General features: G+C 35.9%; 1 protein-coding gene across 3 annotated transcripts in view; it reads right to left on the reverse strand.

The window, feature by feature from the left end:
- Positions 1-1,512: 1,512 nt before the first annotated feature.
- Positions 1,513-20,069, reverse strand: part of AP3S1 (adaptor related protein complex 3 sigma 1 subunit) — a 28,887-nt gene continuing 10,330 nt past the window's right edge. For 2 of the 3 annotated variants that reach the window (XM_017731413.1, XM_017731415.1), the window contains exons 4-6: positions 16,807-16,878; positions 11,847-11,954; positions 1,513-2,800 (exon numbers count right to left, since the gene is read on the reverse strand). In XM_017731413.1, coding sequence (XP_017586902.1) covers positions 2,672-2,800; positions 11,847-11,954; positions 16,807-16,878 — 309 coding nt within the window. In that variant the 3' untranslated portion in view covers positions 1,513-2,671. Of the gene's footprint in view, positions 2,801-8,868; positions 8,911-11,846; positions 11,955-16,806; positions 16,879-20,069 lie in introns of all 3 variants that reach the window. The other variant, XM_017731414.1, reaches the window with a different exon arrangement.

Genomic DNA, 20,069 nt, shown 5'->3' on the forward strand with positions numbered 1-20,069 from the left:
CAGACAGGTTCAGCTACCCCAAGGAAGCCAACGTGGTCATAGCCTCTGTGTTTATTTAAGGGGAAAGTACTACCATTGAGGCTTTTGTATGGATGAGAATTTCTCCTTGAAAAGGAGTGCCATTTTACTGTGAAAAATCTGATAAAGTATTTCTTCCCACCTAAGGATTTTCTGAGTAAGGAAGCACCAGTTGTGAGCTACAGTCTCACATTAAATATTTGCTGGCTAGTCACAGAGAAGCTTCGTGAAAAGCCTGGTGTCTATGGAAGAGCTGTCCAGAGAAAAAGCCTTTTGGCAGAAGACAGGTGAGGTCAGAGAAAAGCAGCACAGACAACAGTAATAAAACCCACAAAACTAAAATTAAAGAGTTTAGAATAGCCATATAATTGTTAAGAGCAAAGACCTAGTTCACTAAAGACAGGCTGGCTATTGACAGGTGAGAAGTGAGAAGTTAACTTGAAATATGCTTCACGTCAAGATGCATCTCAGACATTTTCTTTTGGGTGTTTCATTCAAATAAGACAGAAAATATTTCTCTGCAAGGAATGAAAAATGTTTTAACTACATAAGCTTACAAACCTGGAAAAGAAAGGGAAGACAGTGAGACAAAAACAGAGGACTTGGAAGAATTTCTGAAATTTTGAGTTGCTTTCACAAATAGCACAAAGAACATTCTGTAGGTCAGAGTACCAAATGTTTCAAAATGTCCCATTCCTCCTTTGGCAGGAGAACTAACTATATCATCACAGGGGGAACAATGAGGAAAACTTTCAACATCTTTACTCTGAATGACACATGTGCCACGCATTAAGAAGATAAACAAAAGTAGGCAAAAGCAGGTGAAATAGCAAGTTTCAGATTTGTACTAGCTAAGATGTCCAACTTGGGAATACTAAGGAACCTCACATGGGGAAAAAAAAGGCTGCATCTTTTACTCCTTCAGTTTCTTTGGTCAAAATGATGAAGAGGCAGTTTATTACTTAAACCCCACCTGAAATTTTTGGAAGCCTCAAACTAAGAAAGTTGATTTGGAAGAATAAATATTCTTTTTGAGAGGTATGGAGAGAGCAACTCTGTTTTCAAAAGCATTTTTAAAAGAGGATATGTTAGTTGATGTTTACTAAATGTAAGACAAAGAATATACACAAAGTTGATGTTCTCCCCCCGCCCCCATCTTAAGAAATACATTAAAATTCCTTGCATTGTATCAGATTTTCTTCTTCAAAAGTAATTTCTCTTTTTTTCTCTCTCAGATGCTCCCAAAGGATGTTAATTACTATTGATCAAACAGGAAATGTGATGTGCTTCAAAGTTCATCCTATAGATTGTCTTAACAATCAACTGAAAGGAAAAGAACACTTAGTTTACATCCAATCTAAATTTCTGAAGTAATGCAGGACCTCTCAGACTAGTCCTGAAATGCGTTGTTCTTGATACAGTATTATTGCATTTTCATAAACTGTATCAACTAAATACTTTTTTGGAGGAAAAAAAAAAGCTTTGCAGGAGTTCTTAAGTATCCCAATGATATTTTTATTATTCATTTAAACAGACTTATACATCACACAGAGCTTAAGAGCATGATTATAAAAAACAATAACTATCCCCCTTTATGTTTTTTAAATCACAGAAGAGTTTAAGAGCTGAGCAACTTACACAGAGGTGATAGCACTTAGATTTCTCTGAGGTCTTGACAATACTATGTGTCTCATAAATCTAATTCTCAAAGTAAAGAATCACAAATGTCACCAGGCACAGAGGCCCTATTAAAATATCCCCATTTATCTTTCCAGTGTGCCTTTCTTTATCACATTATTTGATAGACTGTCATGCACAGGTTTGAGCTGTCCAATCTCCTAAACCCATTCTGTGCTTCTCACAGCACAGAGCAATTACAGAGCCCATTTTTCCCCAAAACAAAGTCAGACCACCAGTGAAAGTTTATCAGATTGTGTAAGTATCAACATCCATACGTAAACAAAAGTCATCAGATCTTCAGTAAAGGCAGTTTCTTCCTCCAGAATAATAATGAACAGCTTTTGTAAGAAATGTAAAGAGCCAATATGTTCAGCACAATACCCCTGTGTAAGCCCTTCAGAGATTAAACTACAACATCAATGTCTGCTACAGCAGTATTTATATATAGTCAACTGGCTCCATGAATAGGAAATAATGTGGCTTATTGCAAACAGTAGACTTCAAAAGACAGGTATTTCGAAGTCCAGTTTGTTAGGATTTTATTTAAACATAACATGAGTTAAATGTTTTCATGCAACATTTGCACTTAAATAATCATGACAAACAGAAGTAGTTAAAGAACGCACTAATTATAGACTTTGGTGAATATACAAAAAACCTCAGCATGGTAGGTTATACAAAGTAAAGAACATCTTAAGTACTTCCCCAAAATACTGCAGCAGCCGAGACACAGTGATATGCCTTGCAAGGGCATAGGAATGTAGTTTAGAAATCACATGGAACTACCCCTTTCCTTTAACTTCACAAACAAGACAAAAGCAACATTCAACTCCACACACTGATTTTTCGGGTTATGTCTACGCAGTACCTTGAGTTTTATCCAAACAGTGAAAGTTAGACATGTTTATTTAGTAAACAATTCGCAGTAAATCTCTATTACATTTCTTCCTTGGTATTACCTGGAGTAGCCATGTTATTTAAAAGTGGGCAGGTTTGGTACTTTTATACTGATGTCACCAATATTAATATTTCTTGGGATCTCTGGCAGATTCATATTCTTTACAGCTGAAACAGCCCGGGCTGGAGCTCCTGCTAAACCAGCCTGTATACAAAGTGAGGAAAAATGCAAGTCAGGCAAAGTCACAAGAATATTCACCAGCAATATACACAGACAACTAACTTTTCAAGTATTGCCATGGTTACACAATTAGAAAAACCACATGGTAATTGTGTTTGGAATGAAATGGGTTACTTGGAAATATTAAACCAGAAAGAGAAAACAGTTCACATATTCCTTTTTATATGGTAAAACATGTAATGTCAGCTGGATGGAAAAGTATGAGAGGAAGGAACAGGAGGCTTATCCGAGCACGTGTAATGTGCACATTATAGAACAGACAATCTCGAGGTGCTGGATGTCCAACGTGCTGTCTTTGTCTCTTACCTATTCTAAAAGTTCACATGGCTCACAGGTGACTAACATTGGTTACAGGTTCAGAACACGTAACCTCAAAGTAACAAGGTGCTGAATGTCAGTCAAATCAATGAATAGATACACACACACAAACACACACACCTTAGCCTAAGATGAAAAGCATAAACACCCTGCATTTGTGGGTAATGAAGGGCACGCAGACAGATCATTTCTACTGACAAACTAGAATAATGTGTTGTCCCACAGTTACTAATTATATACTAACATATCTGCATCCCCTTCAGCGTAACACAACAACACACTTTTGCCAAATTAAACTGTTAAATTAAATAGCACCTATTTTTTATTAGAGTCCTCTACTGCATGCAGTCTCTGCACACAAAGCTAGAGCCTTTCTGTATAAACATGCAAGTTTTACAGTACAGAATTACTGGCTTTTATTTAATTCTGCTTTTAGATAAAGTAGCTGCCAAGTTTACACACTAAGGTATATCATGAAATGCTAACAATTTATAGCTCAGAGGCCTGAAGACATACCGAAAATCATCTTTGCCTATTCCTTCTGAAAGTACCTATTCAAAACCTTGTTATTTTAAAGACTATTAAAAAAAGACTAGTAAGTGTTAGTGTATTTGATGTTGTGAAGAAACCATACTATTCATTTTACATACAGAAATGTTTCTTCTAAAAGTTCAGATCCTCTATGTGAATTTAGAATTTGCAGTGTGGTTTTACTTCAGGCTTGCCACAAAAGTGTAAAAATAATTTTTATTTTTGCAAGAGAACAAAAAAAGGCATTGAAGATTTTTAAAAGAAGAGATCTTATTAGCAGAAAAAGACATCATATTCCAAATTCTCTGAATATGTAAAGAGAATTAACTTTTATTTTGATGTTTTAAAAGTAATATTAAAAATATTCAAAACCAATAAAAACCATAATGTCATTTTCAGAACTACTAGTTTTAGAGTGTGGCATCTTGCAGGTCTAGTAAAAAGGAGCAATCCACAAGAAACAAAGCAAGATGCTAGAAATTGGTTTAAAAAAAATATTAAACCTGTAGAAATGGAATCCAGAATTATTTTAGATTTGTCAAAGACTGAAGAAATCAGCGCATTTGGAGATAAAGTATTTCTGAACAAGAAATACAGCAAAATGAAACAAGAAAAACTTTGAGAAGTTGGTGTCATATTTGATTATCAAAAAGCACTGGTAGGTGACTACTGCTCAAAGTACCACTTTTTCAGACTGTTGTTTTTCACTGAAATTCATTGCAATTGCAGGGTAAAATTACTGAGGAGTACATCTGACTTCCACCTGGTCTACTGCACAAAAGGAGACAGACACCCCACACACTCCTCAGATAATAACTCTACTTTTTGAAGGTTATGAAAAAAAAATTTTCTCCCTTTTATTGCTCTCTTATAAGAAATAAATATAAATTCAAGTTAATGTAAGATTTTCACTTAAAATCCTACCTACTGCTCTTCCTTCTCCCTTCAAAAACATAACCCAAGTCAAAATAAAACCAATTAAAGTTTCTGATTTTGAACTAACCCTTTATGTGGAAAGGCTAAAGCATCACAAATCCCTAGATTTCAGTCGTGGCATGATTCCCAGAAGAAGAAACAAAGACCAGAAAGCCATGAGTCACCTCTTAACAGTATCTTCCCTGTCAAACTCTCCTATATGAGACATGCCAAAGTTGGGAAAAGCATGTGGGGGCAGAGAAAAAAGCTCAGAAAACCAAATCTCTAATGTAACCAAATCTACTCTCATTTTGGCCCTGACAAAACCCAGATTATCAGTTCTCAGAAGTACAGACTAAATAAAACTAAAAAGGTGCAAAAAAGTATTTTCAAACCCTCTTTTACCTTGGTTTCCCTTAACATCACCAAGTCTGTCAGGTCATTCACTTCATAGGCTCTTTCAATAGCAGTATTTTCTTAAAGGGGAAAACCAGGACATAACACTAACAGTATTAAGAAATGCAAGTATCCAAAATCTGCATCCCTGAATCTGCAGTAAGTTAAAGGATCAGTACTAGACATTGCAGTTTCTTCCCATTTATTAAAAAATAGTGCAGAAGGCATGAAACTGCCCAACACTGTCCTTTATATTTGAGAACTCGGAAATACTAATTTTAAATCAAGAGGTAACAACCAGTGAAGTTCTATTGGATAAAACAATAAATGCTTTTAATCCTTTAAATTCTATTTGCAGTAATGGAAGAAAAATTCATTAAGCAAAATGGGGCAATGTAAACTGTTTTCCACAGAGAAGATGAAAATACTAATTAAAAGAAATAAATTATACAATTCACAATTGAAACAATGGGAAATCAGAAAAATATAGTAAGTGATGGACATGGTAGCACATGGCTGGCAATTCAAAGGAGATGTGCTTTCTGGGTGACAAGGATGGAGATTCTTTACCCTAATTTAATGGAAGTTGTTTATTCTTAATGGACAAACAACATTCTTAGTATAACTGGTCATTATTTTTACCTACCTGCAACTATCCTCTTTATACAGACTTACAGTCCCTGCCTCCCGCCCCAATGGGATAGGATACAATGGAGACACAATTGAGAATTATTAAAAATACCACAATTGACATGAGCGCTGCCCTTCCACCCCCTACACAGTCACAACTCCAACAGTCACGTTTCATGAGGACCACTCTGGATCAGGATCAGTGAAGATCCCTGACAAAACAGCTGTGATTGTCAGATTACCTCTTTTTTGATAGCGAGATTAACTTTCACTATCAGACGCCGGAGCAGAGACTTTCAAACTATTATTGAATTCTCTTCTGTAATTCTCTGTATTAAGTGAGTTTGTAGAACAGTGGATACATAAAATGCATAGCAGAATGCTATTTAGCACAATTAGTGTCAACCCTATCAAGCACAACACAGTTACACAGCATTTCTAAGAGTGAGCGAGCAGTTCATAAAAATGTCTAATGGATAAAATGACTGAAAAGCACTTGAACTCCCAAGTTGGATAACTAACACAATTCAAATGCAGTTATATCTGAACTCCTTAGCACTGCTTTTTAGCATGTCAGACACAGTCCTTCCATTTCTTTTACTGGAAGTGACCTGTATTTACAAACACAACGGCACTACAAGTAAGTATGTTCAGCCCCCTGTGCTTTGGAGGAGTTTTCTAGAGGCATCTGATTAATACAGCTTACACTGCAACACTGAACTCAACAAGTTTCTCCTCTTTTTTATCGCATAATTCAGCAGGTAAGTTGGTGATGTGCAAAGAAAAAGCTGTTTCACTTGAAAAAACAAAACACATAACAAGCTTTAAACATGCAGTGAATGATGAATTGTCTGTCACAGCAAGCAAATGACTCAAACAAGTGAAACTGAAACTTCTTAAGACATAATTAATGCAATTTCAGAAAGACAATACAAATTGCATACAGCTGATAGAACAAAAAGCCAATACACCACAGTTTTGCTGCAGCTGCTTTTACTCTCAATTTCATTTGTTGTTGAGGGATGTGCTTTAATGTTGAAATGTTGCATATTAAAATTTTAGGTTCCATTATTGCAAAAACTGACACTATTTTATAGATTGAAATAGACATATTTAATAACAGGACTTTTACTCTACTGGTCCTAATCTATCAAGTGAGAAACATAAGCTGTCATTAATTTACTTAGGTCATTACTAATCACTATAGAAATCAATTTTCTTTGTTCTTATCATCACCCTTTCTTAGAATGCCCAACTTCATATCAAAGTGATCCCAGCAACCTTGTTTTACTCTTCAAAAAGAAATTCAGATCATTTGGGAAAAGTATTGCACATCACAAACATTGTTAATATGCATATACAAATAAAAATGTCCCAACTGTCATCCCAAATAACTCTACACAAAGCTAGCTATCACTAAAATAAATATATAAAAAAACCCACAGCCTACTGGAAAACAAAATAATGAAGGCTAATGCTCTGCAAAATAAGCCACCCTTTTCCAGATATTTCAGAGGTACTAGGACCTCTCTGCTGCTGGTGTTTCATAGCTATGCTTCTTTTCAGAACAAGTATGACTTCAAAGCAGCAGGGTTATGAAATCATGAAAGGATGCAATACATAATATAAAGGAATGATCATGTCCCCTGCTTATGAGGTTAAATAAATGAACGTAATTAGAGAAAAACCAAAATGAAGTCTGCAAGTATATCAAAATGAGGCCAAACAGATAAGAAGACTTAAGACATACTCTTAGAAATTTTAAGCACTTGAATCACGAAAAGAGTAATGGATGGGAATGATTAATTATTTCTTTGTTTGTTTTTCATTGCCAGACCCAAAAATAAAAACAGAATATGTGTGAGCAGAACACAGAAAAAGAAAAGCAGCTTTGTACAAAAAGAAAAGCAAAAACAAAAAAAAAAAAAGAAACCAAACAAAAAACCTGAAATCAAGCTCCCTAGTGTTACCAATGAAATACAGACTGTATGTTATAAGTGTTAACATATTAGGCAGAAGAAGGTCGTGTCCTTGATTTTCTTCATGAGCCGTAGCATACTTCAAATTTAGGTTAAAATGTTGCATATTACCAAAAACTATTTACCTAATGCTTTTACAACTTATTGCTACTAAATCAAATTGTGGAGTTATATTTGTTCAATCTTAATGGTGTGACAGTACTCTATCCTAGAAAGATCACATAAAAAGTAAAGAGCAAAGCTATTCATAAATTAAATAAACTTAAGATTCCACCTGCTTAAAATACCTGCAGTTTGAGTACACAGAGACTTAAAACAAGTGGAAATTGATTTTGAAGTACTGCCATTAGCACTGACTGACATTCAAACTGTTGAGTTAAACTAATGTTTCAAACAACAAAATGGCAGGTGACATTGACCATAAAGTGAACTTCAAACATACAATTTCCTTCTCCTTTCTCTGTTCATGTTAACATTCATGTTCAGTAACTCCAGTTACCAGGATATCTTAGAGCAAAATCCAGACATTCAGATTATAATGACAGTAAATGTACACCTGAAGTTGAGTACACGCTGACAGCCCTTCTCATTTTATGTTCAACATACTTAAGGTTGGATGATCAACTTCAGTATTTCTACATCATCTTTACAAATTGCACTGATAATTTTATTCTCTATATATAGAACTATTTCAGTTTGTTGGTTTTGGTGGTGGGGTTTTTAATGTTTCATTCACCTGAAGCTGATTCTGAAACTTCTCTTTGCAAGCAGGTAAAAGTTCTTTGTTTCTATCTGAAAATACTAAGTGGTGAAGCAGAAGAGTTTGTATTACTTATTTCAGATTATCAGGGACAAAATTCTCCCAAGAAAGAAATTATTTCTATTATGTCATCGTATCTTATTTTGTTATCTTTGTGTTCATTTTTTACTGACATTAATTTTGCAGGGTTTTCTGGCTAATATTCACACAAGTTCATACTCCTTTGTTTCTTAACAATGATACAAAGAAAAGTTAAATTCTAAAATGCAGGAAGAGAAATAAAATAAAAAATATGATGCCAATGAAAAGCTAGTAAAATACACTATAGCCAATAAAAAGATGAGGGAACTACAAGAAACTAGCACAAAAAGTAGGCTACAAGGACTAGTATGGGTATTTTTACACATAATTTTTGAGTCTGGCCTACATAATTTATTGCCTTTGACATCATTTTGCTTTCCCTTTTTGTTAAAAGTACATTTTTTTCTAAAAGTCAGCAATACCTTTGTCTACCTGTCCTGTCTGGGAGACTGAAAGATAAAGGTCTGCAAGAGAGAAGAATGGAAAGAGCCAGAAAAGATCAGGAGGTTCAGAAAAAATGAGGCCCAACTTAAAAGTCTAAATCACACGCAGTTGAACACTCCAAATAAAGAAGAAGTAGCCCAGGTTTACCTACAATACTTCCAGAGGCTCTGAATAAAACCCCAATGACCCCTCTCCCAAAGAATTCCCTCCCTTTATCACAATGATTCTTTGGTTTTAGGATTGACCAGAAACCCATTCACAGATAAAAGACTAAACTGAAAGGTAGGGAAATGCATATAAGACAACATTCCTCCGGGTAGAAATAGTTTCCTTTGTAGCCCATCCAAGCAATATTAGCTGAATCACAAATCAAAGCTAGAGACTCCCTTTTAGTGGTTTAATTAATCTCTATTGAAAATACTAACAAATTCTTCGAGTTGATAATTTTGCTCAAACATATGTGAATTTAATAAATACATTCAGTCTTTTTTCACTAAATTCTAACTGAAAGCCTGTTTAGAAACTTAGTGCATAACTAAACAAATACCTGATGACAAATAGCTAAATTTTGTATATTACTGAAAGCCAGATGGCCACAACAAAAACTGAAGTATTTCTGAAAATGTAACCCAGTTACACCTTTATTAGTTTCATAATTTCAGTTATAAAATAAAAGGCAATTTAACCTGAAAGTAACTGCTTTGCAAATGCAAGAACTATGATGGTGGTCTAAAAGCCAAAGAGACTAAAGCAACAGTGGCACTCCTATAAACTATGGACTACATCAATAATAATTTCTAAATTTCAAAAATAGGTTTTTTTAAATTAAAGAAAACTAAGAAGATCCACTAGTTTTGATTTCTTAGTGACCAGCATTCAAAATTTATGAAGTTATTACTTATTTTGATTTACATGGATTTGCTTGTGTCTTGAAAATATGTGTTCAGGAAAGACATACTGAAGATTTACATTCTTGATCAAAAAGACAAAAGGAAAAGAAAGAGCAATCAGGAAATTTCTGTGGCTATACATGAAACAAATGGTTAATGATCTGAGAAAATAATTACCAGGCATTGTGATGTATCTCAGCATTACAGTAACTGTTAAATTTGAAAAGAAATAGTCACTGAACTAAGGAAAAAGAAAGTATTTGTGGAGAGCAGAGTGTGAAATGTTCTGCTCCATCCCAGTCACCAAGTGTTTTAATTTATCACTGCTAGTTCTGTACCTTCTATAATTCATTGCTGAATGTAAACTAACAAGTTCCTACTTGCTTTGCATGCACTTCAAGTTCTGTGTGTTGTTTTCAGATCTTTTCCCATCGACTTTTATACTAAAAGTTCTTAAAAGAAAGAATGACTTACAGATGAATAATGGAAAACAGCAAGTTATTGCAGCTGGCTGCACTGAATCGATGTGTTTCAGAAGACTAGTCAGAGATTGGTCTATAGTTGATTTGGTAACAGAATTTACATAATTACATGCTTTCAGATAAAACCAATATGTACATAATACATGGTAAAACATAGCTGCTCATCAAGTTCAGCTTTTGGGAACACTAGGCTACTCTTCTATCAAATAGAAAAATATGTGTATACAGAAGTTATTCAAATATAGTAAAAATTTATGAGAATAACTCCAAATAGTCATCTCTTGTGATCAATGTTTCATTCTGAGTGTGAGAAAAATATTAAAATTAACATTTTGGACATCTTCAAAATCTACCATAGAATCTTCTCAGATGCCTATTGCTAGGTACTGTATCATATCATACCTAGTTTTTTTCTTGTTTTTCATATATTGTGGTCCTGTTCTTAGATATAGTTTGGAAGTTGTGCAAAACAGACAATTAAATGTAATAAAAAAACTTGAGGTGGCACAGCATGAGACTGCAGAATCAGAAGAACAGTATACATTGTACCAAAAAAAAAAGCTGAAAAATTCATTTCTCTCTTTATCGCACTTCAGTTAGAACTAGGAAGTTCTCTGGGTCCTCTTCTAAAATGTCATTTAGCTCATATTTATGCCACCTGTAAGATTTCAGTCTACTCAGCTGACTTCAACTAAAGTCTCCAATTCAAGCAAAGGCTTGTTTAGAAACTTACATAATTGCTTTGATGTGTTCCTCTCTGGTATTACTCTCATTGTTTGGAATCCAATACAGACTTAGCTAACATTTAAGATATATTAAGCAGCATTTTGGCTTACAAAGCACATATGGCAACATTAAAGGGACAGTAACATTCTGTATCAAAGATAAAGTAATTCTAAGATGCTTTCTTAATCTAAATGTCTTTCCTAAACACAAATTCAAAAATTGTTGAACTGAAAAGGGATTCCCACAACTCAGGTGTGATCCCTCACTTGGCCCTTTATGGGCAAATACAGATTATCATTTTTTCACTCACCAAAGGCCAAAGGCTCAGATTACCAAAACTGCAGAATTCGTATTTACTTTGAAGTGTCTAAAACTAGGCTTTAAATTCTATCTAGTCCATTTCAGTCCAATTTATTTTTTTGTGTTGCACTATTACTGCTGCTATTCATTTCAGGGGCTTAGAAGCATACTAGCAGACAGGAATATGTAGTCTTTGAAGACACACTTTGTTTCTTTATCTGATTTTATTTAAGTGCTAAACTCACTAGTCCAGCATAACAAGTAGGCTGGAAATAAAAGGTTTTCTGCAAGAGAAACTTAAGAGAACTACAGAAGTATCTTAATAGCAATGGTGCACAATGCTATTAGATACAAAAAGCAAAAAGTAATCAGCAGTAACTAAGCAGTTATTACTTATGATGAAAGGTACAACACCCTTAGATACACTGCAAATTTTTGGCACTATAAGCAGGCAGCTTACACTATTTAGTTTGCTATGAAGGACAAAGAGCATTATATAGCATGCATTTACTACAACCCTGTTTTTAATTTAGAAACTACACAGTGCATCGCTCTTACCTCAGATTTCTCCAGTTTATTTTGAGCATCAATCTGAGTGACAATTTCATTCATGTTGGTCTCCAAAACCATTCCACCCATGACCATTTCGGCCAATATATTATGGACCTAAAAGAGACCAAAAGAGAATGTAAAAATGCAAAATATCCTCCATACAGTCTGGAAAGATGGTATCTAGGTACCTCAATACAGGGAAACATGTATTCTGTAAGTCACTTAATTAATGTTCGCAATTAGTCTAAAGCCATTCGGGAACAAAGCTCATCATTTCACGTTCCTTTCTCCAGTAACTTCTTTGTCCACAGCTCCATTACAAAATCATCTGCTATACTACTCATCAATGCTAAGAAACTTTCACATTCCTCTTTCTTTGTTCCCACTTTCTCTCCAATTATTAGAGTTCTAATTAGCATCAACAGAAGTAACACCTCTAGGAAGCAGGTCCTACAAGACTTAAATTGCTCACAAGCAGATGTGTAAACACTACTTCAGGCTACACCTGAGAAGGAAGAGACTGTGATGCTCCCCACCATGGATCCCAAGATTAGGCTTAGAAGTAGAATTGACATTCCTGAGCTACGCCATCAATATGGAGTCTTCAGCATCTACAGCTAAGACTCACAGCCAGGACTCAAACTGCAGGAGCACATAAACCAGCTGGGGATATTACTGAAACGGATATGTTTAAATATCCCCCTTCCCTGCAGCCCTGACTTGAGGATGAAAGCCCTGGTTCATGAATCTCTGCTTCAGAGTCTGCATTCACACCATATTAAAGACATGCTTTGGGTTTTCTTTTTTAAAAAAGTATCCTTCTGCAGACTGTCTAGTAAAAATCCAGAGTTACTGTGTAATGTATAATACTTTAATCCTGTATTAGTATTTAAATCTGAAGACAAGGAGCATTTTTCTACTTTTCAGAAATAAACATGCCCAATCTGATATCTCAAAAGCATAATTCTAACTACTGTTTTGGACAGTCTCCCAGTTTCCCTGTGGGTCAAGAAGTAAATCTCTAAATCAAATAACCTGGAGGTAGTAAGTACATCAAAAACAAACACAGTTCTTGGTTTTGTGCCATACCTAAAAAACAAAATTTCATTTGTTTCCCTGATAAATTTTAAGTTTATTTCTGTACAAATTTAATGTTACATGGTATTCAAAAATGTTGAAAGAATAGATGGCTTTAAAGAACCTTAACCCTTTTGTCTTGCCCCATTTTCTTCTACAGGGATGGTTTTCTAAGTAACAGAATATAATTACTTTTATTTTGTAATCTGCATATGAAAGGAAATCACAGCTTTCTAATAAGAGCTATGTAACTATTGTAATCCACTGACTCCTTTCTCTTAAATATGTTTGCTCACATGCAAGCAGCAGCATGATAAAAATAAACAATAACTGTTTTTTCTTTTCAAATTGCAAATTGATTGCAAATACATATTAAATGTACAAAACTACATTATTGTGTTTACTTTTTCTTATTAAAAAATAATAAATCATTTTCCTAATTATTTCATTATTTTCCTAAAGAAACAACAACAAAATCTTAACTAAAAAAGCATTAAGTGGCAATGAAGTGCAAAATACACTTCAATAGTACATTCAAAACAGTATTTAAGTGAAAGACTGAAGGCACAATGACTAGCCATCTTATATTCCAAAAGGGAGCTGACTGTTGAGAACATCAACTTCTTAAAATCTGAAATGGCTGCTTTGTAATAACAATTTTAAAGTGTTTTTACAAAAATCAAGAGTGCTTCCTATTTATGTTCAATGTACTCTCTAAAAGCATGAATGCATACTCTTAAGAGGAAGAAATGTACCAAGAAAAAGCTCTCCCAGGAAAATCTGGCAAACACAGTTTCTTGTCTTCAAGCAAATTGATTCTGGACTGTTCACTGTTCCGGTTAGATAATAAACTCTTGCAAGAGATCATGATACTCCCAGAGATATTTCAATATGTGCCAAAAACTTGCAAAAACCCCAAAGTATTCCCTTACATTCCTAACTGAATGTATTCTATTATTTTAGTTGTATAATAGCTTTCAGTGATGCCTTTTCCATCGGAAAGCATTAGACTCTTGGACTCAGTGTGGGAGTCAGTGCAGGACTGAAATAAACCTGCTCCTCCTTACTCACAGGACATGTGAAAATGTCTTGCTCCAGCTATAACAAGTTTGTCTGGCTGCTTGTAGTAGAGATGATCTTTAAAAGAGAAGTTAAATTCTCTCCTGTACAAACTACACTCCCCAACACCCCAAGTCCTCATTTGCTACAGCACATTAGAAACGCTCATTCCCACCTATACTCCATTCTCCAAATGCATTTCTCGTACTGCATCAATATTCTTGAGTAAGCACCTGTCTTGGCTCCAGGTTACTATAAGCCATCGCTGAGCGTTGTACAATTATAAATGCCTGATGAACATAAATGTTTCCTTACAGAAATACCACATAAAATGTTACTAAAGAGGCAGCAGCTGTTGCGATGGCATAGTTCAACTCTTCTACATGCCACATAATTTTTTACAAGAAAAAATATTGGTTTAGGCAGGTCTCACAAGAGAATTGCAAGAAAGGAACCTTCCACAGCTCCACCATGAACTGAAGACACAGAACAACTCTCATTCAAGTAAGTTAGCCAATCCCCACTTTTCTCTATACCAGACCACCCAAAATACAAGTATTTTAAAGGTTTCACCCCAAACAGCACCCACACATAAGCACCCATTAAAACTAGGACTGTCTAGATCAAACAGGAGCAGTTGCTATTTTTCCCTTTTGCACACTTGAAATATATTAACAAGCCAGGCCACAAATATCTGACAAGAGAAAGTTAACGCATTAACTCTGAAGTCTCAGTGCATTATGCTTCTTGACAAGGTGACCTTATCAGCAGTTTAAAGAGAATTTAACACTGTAATTTCACTCTCACAGATACATCTTCTGTTTTGTTCTCACACCTACAAGAATACTGATGAACTTAAACTGAAGGGAAAAAAAAAGGAAGAATGAAGATGACACCAAATTAATAACAGCTGCACAACTAATGCTACTGTAGAGCTGGTAGCAGCCTTACATAATTACAGAAGTTCATGTCTCTATATTGTATTCTTTTGTTCATTTATGCTCAAGTCAAAAGTCACTGCACTGGTTAATGTCACATTCAGAGTTTTTGAACTCAAGGTTTCATGGACTTTTGTTGTGAAAATGGATTATTTTTACTAAGATATTGAACTAGTATTTAGGGTTCACATTTTCCTCAGAGTCTGAAAACTCTACTCTAAACAGCTAATGAGATTCTCAGGCAGATTTTTAGTAAATTAAATTAAACAGTTGAATTCTAGTATCCATTTGATATGTAATTTTCAAGAAGAAACATCATCTCATATCCAATACAAAGTAGAACATTCTTCAAGAAATTTAACATTTTGAAGCACCTAAGTTGTCTACATTTTATTAGAAATATTTTGTCCATAAAGTTAGGTTAAGGAATACTCTTTAATGAAACATGCTACAGAGCAACAGCCTGGAATACGTATCAGCCAAAGCATTCTTCAGCTAAAGATCAAACTCTTTAAGCTCAGAAGCCAATATATAAACCACTCATAAACTCTTTTGTACTTAAATCTGTAATTTTGGAAATATCCAACATGTTCCAGTCAGACTAGAAGTCCTAATGACTTTTCATGAACAAAGCATCGGTTAAACACTCACTGTAGGTAATCTGCATTTCCCTTTCTGGTCAAGGTGCAAGTGTTGCTTCCAAAAGAACTTCCTGATTTTGAAATAAACTGAGTCGGTTTGAAATGGTAACTTGGTATTATTTTTAGTCTACTTTTTCTATCTTACTTTCCTTTGACATCTTTTGCTGTGAATGCAGAACGATGTTCACAGATGGGGAAAGGTGACTGCACAGAAAGCAACAGTAGGCACAAAATGCAACTGAAGGAATAAATTCTGTATATTAAATTCTCAGCATTTTAGATATTACACCAAGAAATGTCAAAGCTTTCTAAAAGACAGGTGACTATAGTAACAGCATTTCTCAAAACTAGTTTAGTAAGTAAAATACTTGCTTCTTATAGCTGGGAATACTCAAACAAAGTTTGTTTGAGATTTTGAACAGAAAGATCCACACAGCATTTAAATTACATAGTCATAGCACATGAAAGGCAACTTCCAACCCTAACTGGAAAACACTTAACTTCAGTTCTGAGTTGTATAAAAGCTAATCATAAACAAAAGAGAACACATTATTTCTTGAAGCTATTCCTACTCTAAGAATATTCCGATGTCTTGCATTTTACAATTTTATGTGCCATATTATTATGCAAATCTCCTGTATTATTTTATTGTTCCTCAGAAAGGAATGTTCAACTGCAGCTTTCAAGTCACAAAAGTAGTATTTTAGCAGAAATGGTCTAGATTTCACTGATTATTAAATCACAGAATCATGGAATCAGTAAGGTCGGAAAAGATCTCCAAGATCATCAAGTCCAACCTTGGACCGAACACCACCAAGTCAACTAAACCACAGCACTAAGTGCCACGTCCAGTTGTTTCTTGAACACTTTCTGGGCATGGTGTGTCCACCACTTCCCCAGGCAGTCTGCCTCAATGCCTGACAACTCTTTCACTGAAGAAATTCTTCCTGATATCCAGCTTGAGGTAATTTCCTCTTGTCTGTCAATGGTTACTTGGGAGAAGAGACCAACCCCCATCCTGCTACAACCTCCCTCCAGGTGGTTACAGAGAGCAAAGTGGTTCCCCCCGAGTGTCCTCCTCTCCTTCCTAAACACCTCCTGCTCCCTCAGCCATGCCCCATAAACTTACTATCTGTACCCTTCACCAGCTTCATTATCCTTCTATGGAAAGGAAGGCAGGATTTAATACAATGCATCAGCTGAACCAAACATTTTACTTGATAAAAATATTACAGGATGTCATCACAGTACCTTGTCTACATGGAAGATTAAATCCAGCTCACAGACATTTTCAAAACATTTGTCTAGTGTTTCCACAAATACCTGCAAAGAGGGGAAAAAAAAAAGCCAAAGGTCAATCTTTAACAAAAACTCTACAGTTCCATTAGGCGTGAGGTTTGAGAAAAGCAAATACAGAAATTAAAGACTGGTCAGATCTTAAGGCATTAAAGGCATCTACAGAAATTATGTGGTTAACTTTATGTCAACAGTATGTTATCTATGTAGAGGGCAAAACTGTATGCACAAGCAAATTCAGGTTAAAACTGCTATAAAAGTCACGTTGTTTTAAAAAACAGACACATCTTGAAAAACCAGTAACATAACCTACACTATAATTTTCTCATCTGTGATTCAAAGTACTCCTTCCCATTTCATTAGAACTCAATTATTAAGAAAAAAAACCAAACTGTTTTCCCCATTACTGTTACTATTTTTAACAATTACTACATTGCAGGCATCTCCTAGTTAACCAGAATGTTAATTTTGCTGTTAACTCTCAGCATCACTGCTTCCAGCAGCAGTACACAGCTTTCACCTGATTTAGACCCACTGAATTCAGAATGAAAAAGGCATCTGTCTTAATGTCACACCTCTTGATCCTGTCAACCAGGATATATATCACCACATAAATTTAGAAACGTCTAGCAGTTTATACACAGGTAAATAACTCCTCTCTGAATCCAGAATAAAAAAGTGTAAAGCAGAAAAATCCAAGCAGCTACTGAACTCCAGCCACTGACGTTCTCTGCCAGATATGGCCTGTACATCACCTTGCTCTGGGTGTTTCTGTAACAGACTCCTTGGTATTTATGTCCATACTTTGGTACACCAACAGCATTAGTCCCCATTAGGCCAGATAACAAAATTATGATGGTACTTGCAGTCCTGAAGCTCCTGAATGCCAATCACCACGTGCTTGTGGTGAGTGCTGTCAAAGACTCCAGTCTCAGAGAGCTGTAAGCACAGTTCCCCTTGTGCAAGGGATAACTCCTACAGATGTAGGTATGTCAAGATCTCTCTAAGTTAAATATAAGACTGAGCTTAGGATCTTCAAAGTTAAAAAGAATTTCTGTGACAACTTACTGATCTTTTATTAACGGTGAATAAATAAACTGCAACTTGCTGGAAATTTTTATCAGTTTTATATGTTTCAAAGCCATTTTGTCACAATATGTATTTAACATTATTATTAAGCTGTCACTGTATGCAATTTTTTATTCAATTCTAAACTCAAACATCCTAAAGCAGCAATATGGAAGATAAACACCTCATTTTGATTCTCAGTTCCACATGATTTATGAACCCCATCTTAGTATTTGAGAGGCACCAGATTTCAAACTGCCTAAGCCCAGAAAAGTAGGAATGAGAAACCATGTTCTGACACAGACCACAGAATTGTTTAGGTTGGAAACCTAAAGATGAGTAAGTCAAACAGGTAAGCTAGCACTGCCAAATCCAGCTCTACACCAAGTCCCTGAGTGCCACATCCAGATGTTTTTAAAACACTAGGCATGGTGACTCTATCACTTCACTCCCAATGCATGACAACCCTTTCAGTGAAGAAATTTTTCCTAATATCCACTCTAAACCTCCCTTGGGACAACTTGAGGCCATTTCCTCCTATCCTATTGCTTCTTCCTTGGGAGAAGAGATTGAAGCGACTACCTCCTTTCAGGTAGTTGTAGAGAAAGATAAGGTCCCCCCAACCCTTCTTTCTTCCAGGCTAAACACCCCCAGCTCTCTCAGCCACTCCATGTAGGCTTGTGCTCCAGTCCCTTCACCAGTTCCACTGCCTTTCTCTGGACTTGCTCCAGCCCCTCCATGTCTTTCTACTAGTGAGGGACCCAAAACTGGACACAGGATTTGAGGCATGGCCTCACCAGTGCCCAGTATAGTGGGACAGTCACTGGCCTCACTGTTGCCGATCTAAGCCAAGATGCCAATAGCCTTCCTGGCCACCTGGGCACAGCTGGATCATGTTCAGATGCTGTCAATGACCACCCCCAGGTCCTTTTCCACTGGGCAGCTTTCCAGCCACTCTGCCCCAGCCTGTACCACTGCAGGGACTGTTGTGACCCAAGCGCAGGACCTGGCACTTGGCCTTGTTGAACCTCATACAATTGACCTTGGCCCATCAATCCAGCATGTCTGAATCCCTCCAGCAGATCAACACTCCCACCCAGCACACGGTCATCTGCAAACTAGCTGAAGGAGCATTCAAACCCCTCATCCACATCACTGATAAAGATATTAAAGAGGCCTGGCCCCAACACGGAGCTCTGGGGAACTCCATAGCTAACCATACACCACCTGGATGTTAACGCCACTCTTTGTGGACCAAAGCCCTGCTCATACAGACATGTATTTATGCCTACAGGCCCAGTGAAACAGATCTGCTTGACATCAGCCGTTCCCAACTGTCTACCTTGCATTATCAACAAAGATTACTTTTACAGCTTAATCCCTGGTCTTCAGATCCTGCTCACACTGTAAAAGAGAGTGACACCCTGCCCTTGCTATTACTTCTACTATTAATGTTTCTAAAATGTTGAACTACAGACTAACTGATGTTCCATGTGTTTAAAACAAGGACTGTTCTTCAATACCAAAATACAAATCTGTCACTTAAACTAGGAACATAGAGCATATTCAGAGGCAGACTCGAGACAATAATGTTTGGTGACAGATTAACTAAGAAAATGAATATGCTTCTGTTAAATTATACTGAAGCTAAGCAAAGCAGGGGTTTTTTACTCTAGCAGTTGTTAATTCATTGTGGTAATAAGAGTCTTCTATAAAGAAGGGATGTGAGCAAACAAAAAAACTTGCATGTTAAGCAGAAAAAACTACACATTTGACAACATGTGCAGCAAAACAAATGACCAAAGATGTTCTCTTACTTTCCTTGCACCTTAGGAGAATGCAGTTACAAGGACAGTGCTGTTTGATATTAGCTGCAAGAAGAAGATTGGAAACAGAGTGTAAATGCAACCTTTGTCCAACGGTTTTAGTTACAAGAGGTAAAAGTTTGTCACTGTTTTTGAAAGAAAATATTTCTCATATAAGTCACCAAGTCTGCACATAAATTCACACACTCTGACTTCAACATCTGTCTAGTTCCTTGGAAAACAAAGCAACCCATTAAAAACAAAGCCAACTCAAAAATCCTAAAAATGCTCCTGCCCCCCCAGATATACGTATTCAGCAGCAGAGTGTATGCTCACACATCAACA

This window comes from Corvus brachyrhynchos, unplaced genomic scaffold, assembly GCF_000691975.1.
Source record: "Corvus brachyrhynchos isolate BGI_N302 unplaced genomic scaffold, ASM69197v1 scaffold614, whole genome shotgun sequence".
Taxonomy (NCBI): Eukaryota; Metazoa; Chordata; class Aves; order Passeriformes; family Corvidae; genus Corvus; species Corvus brachyrhynchos.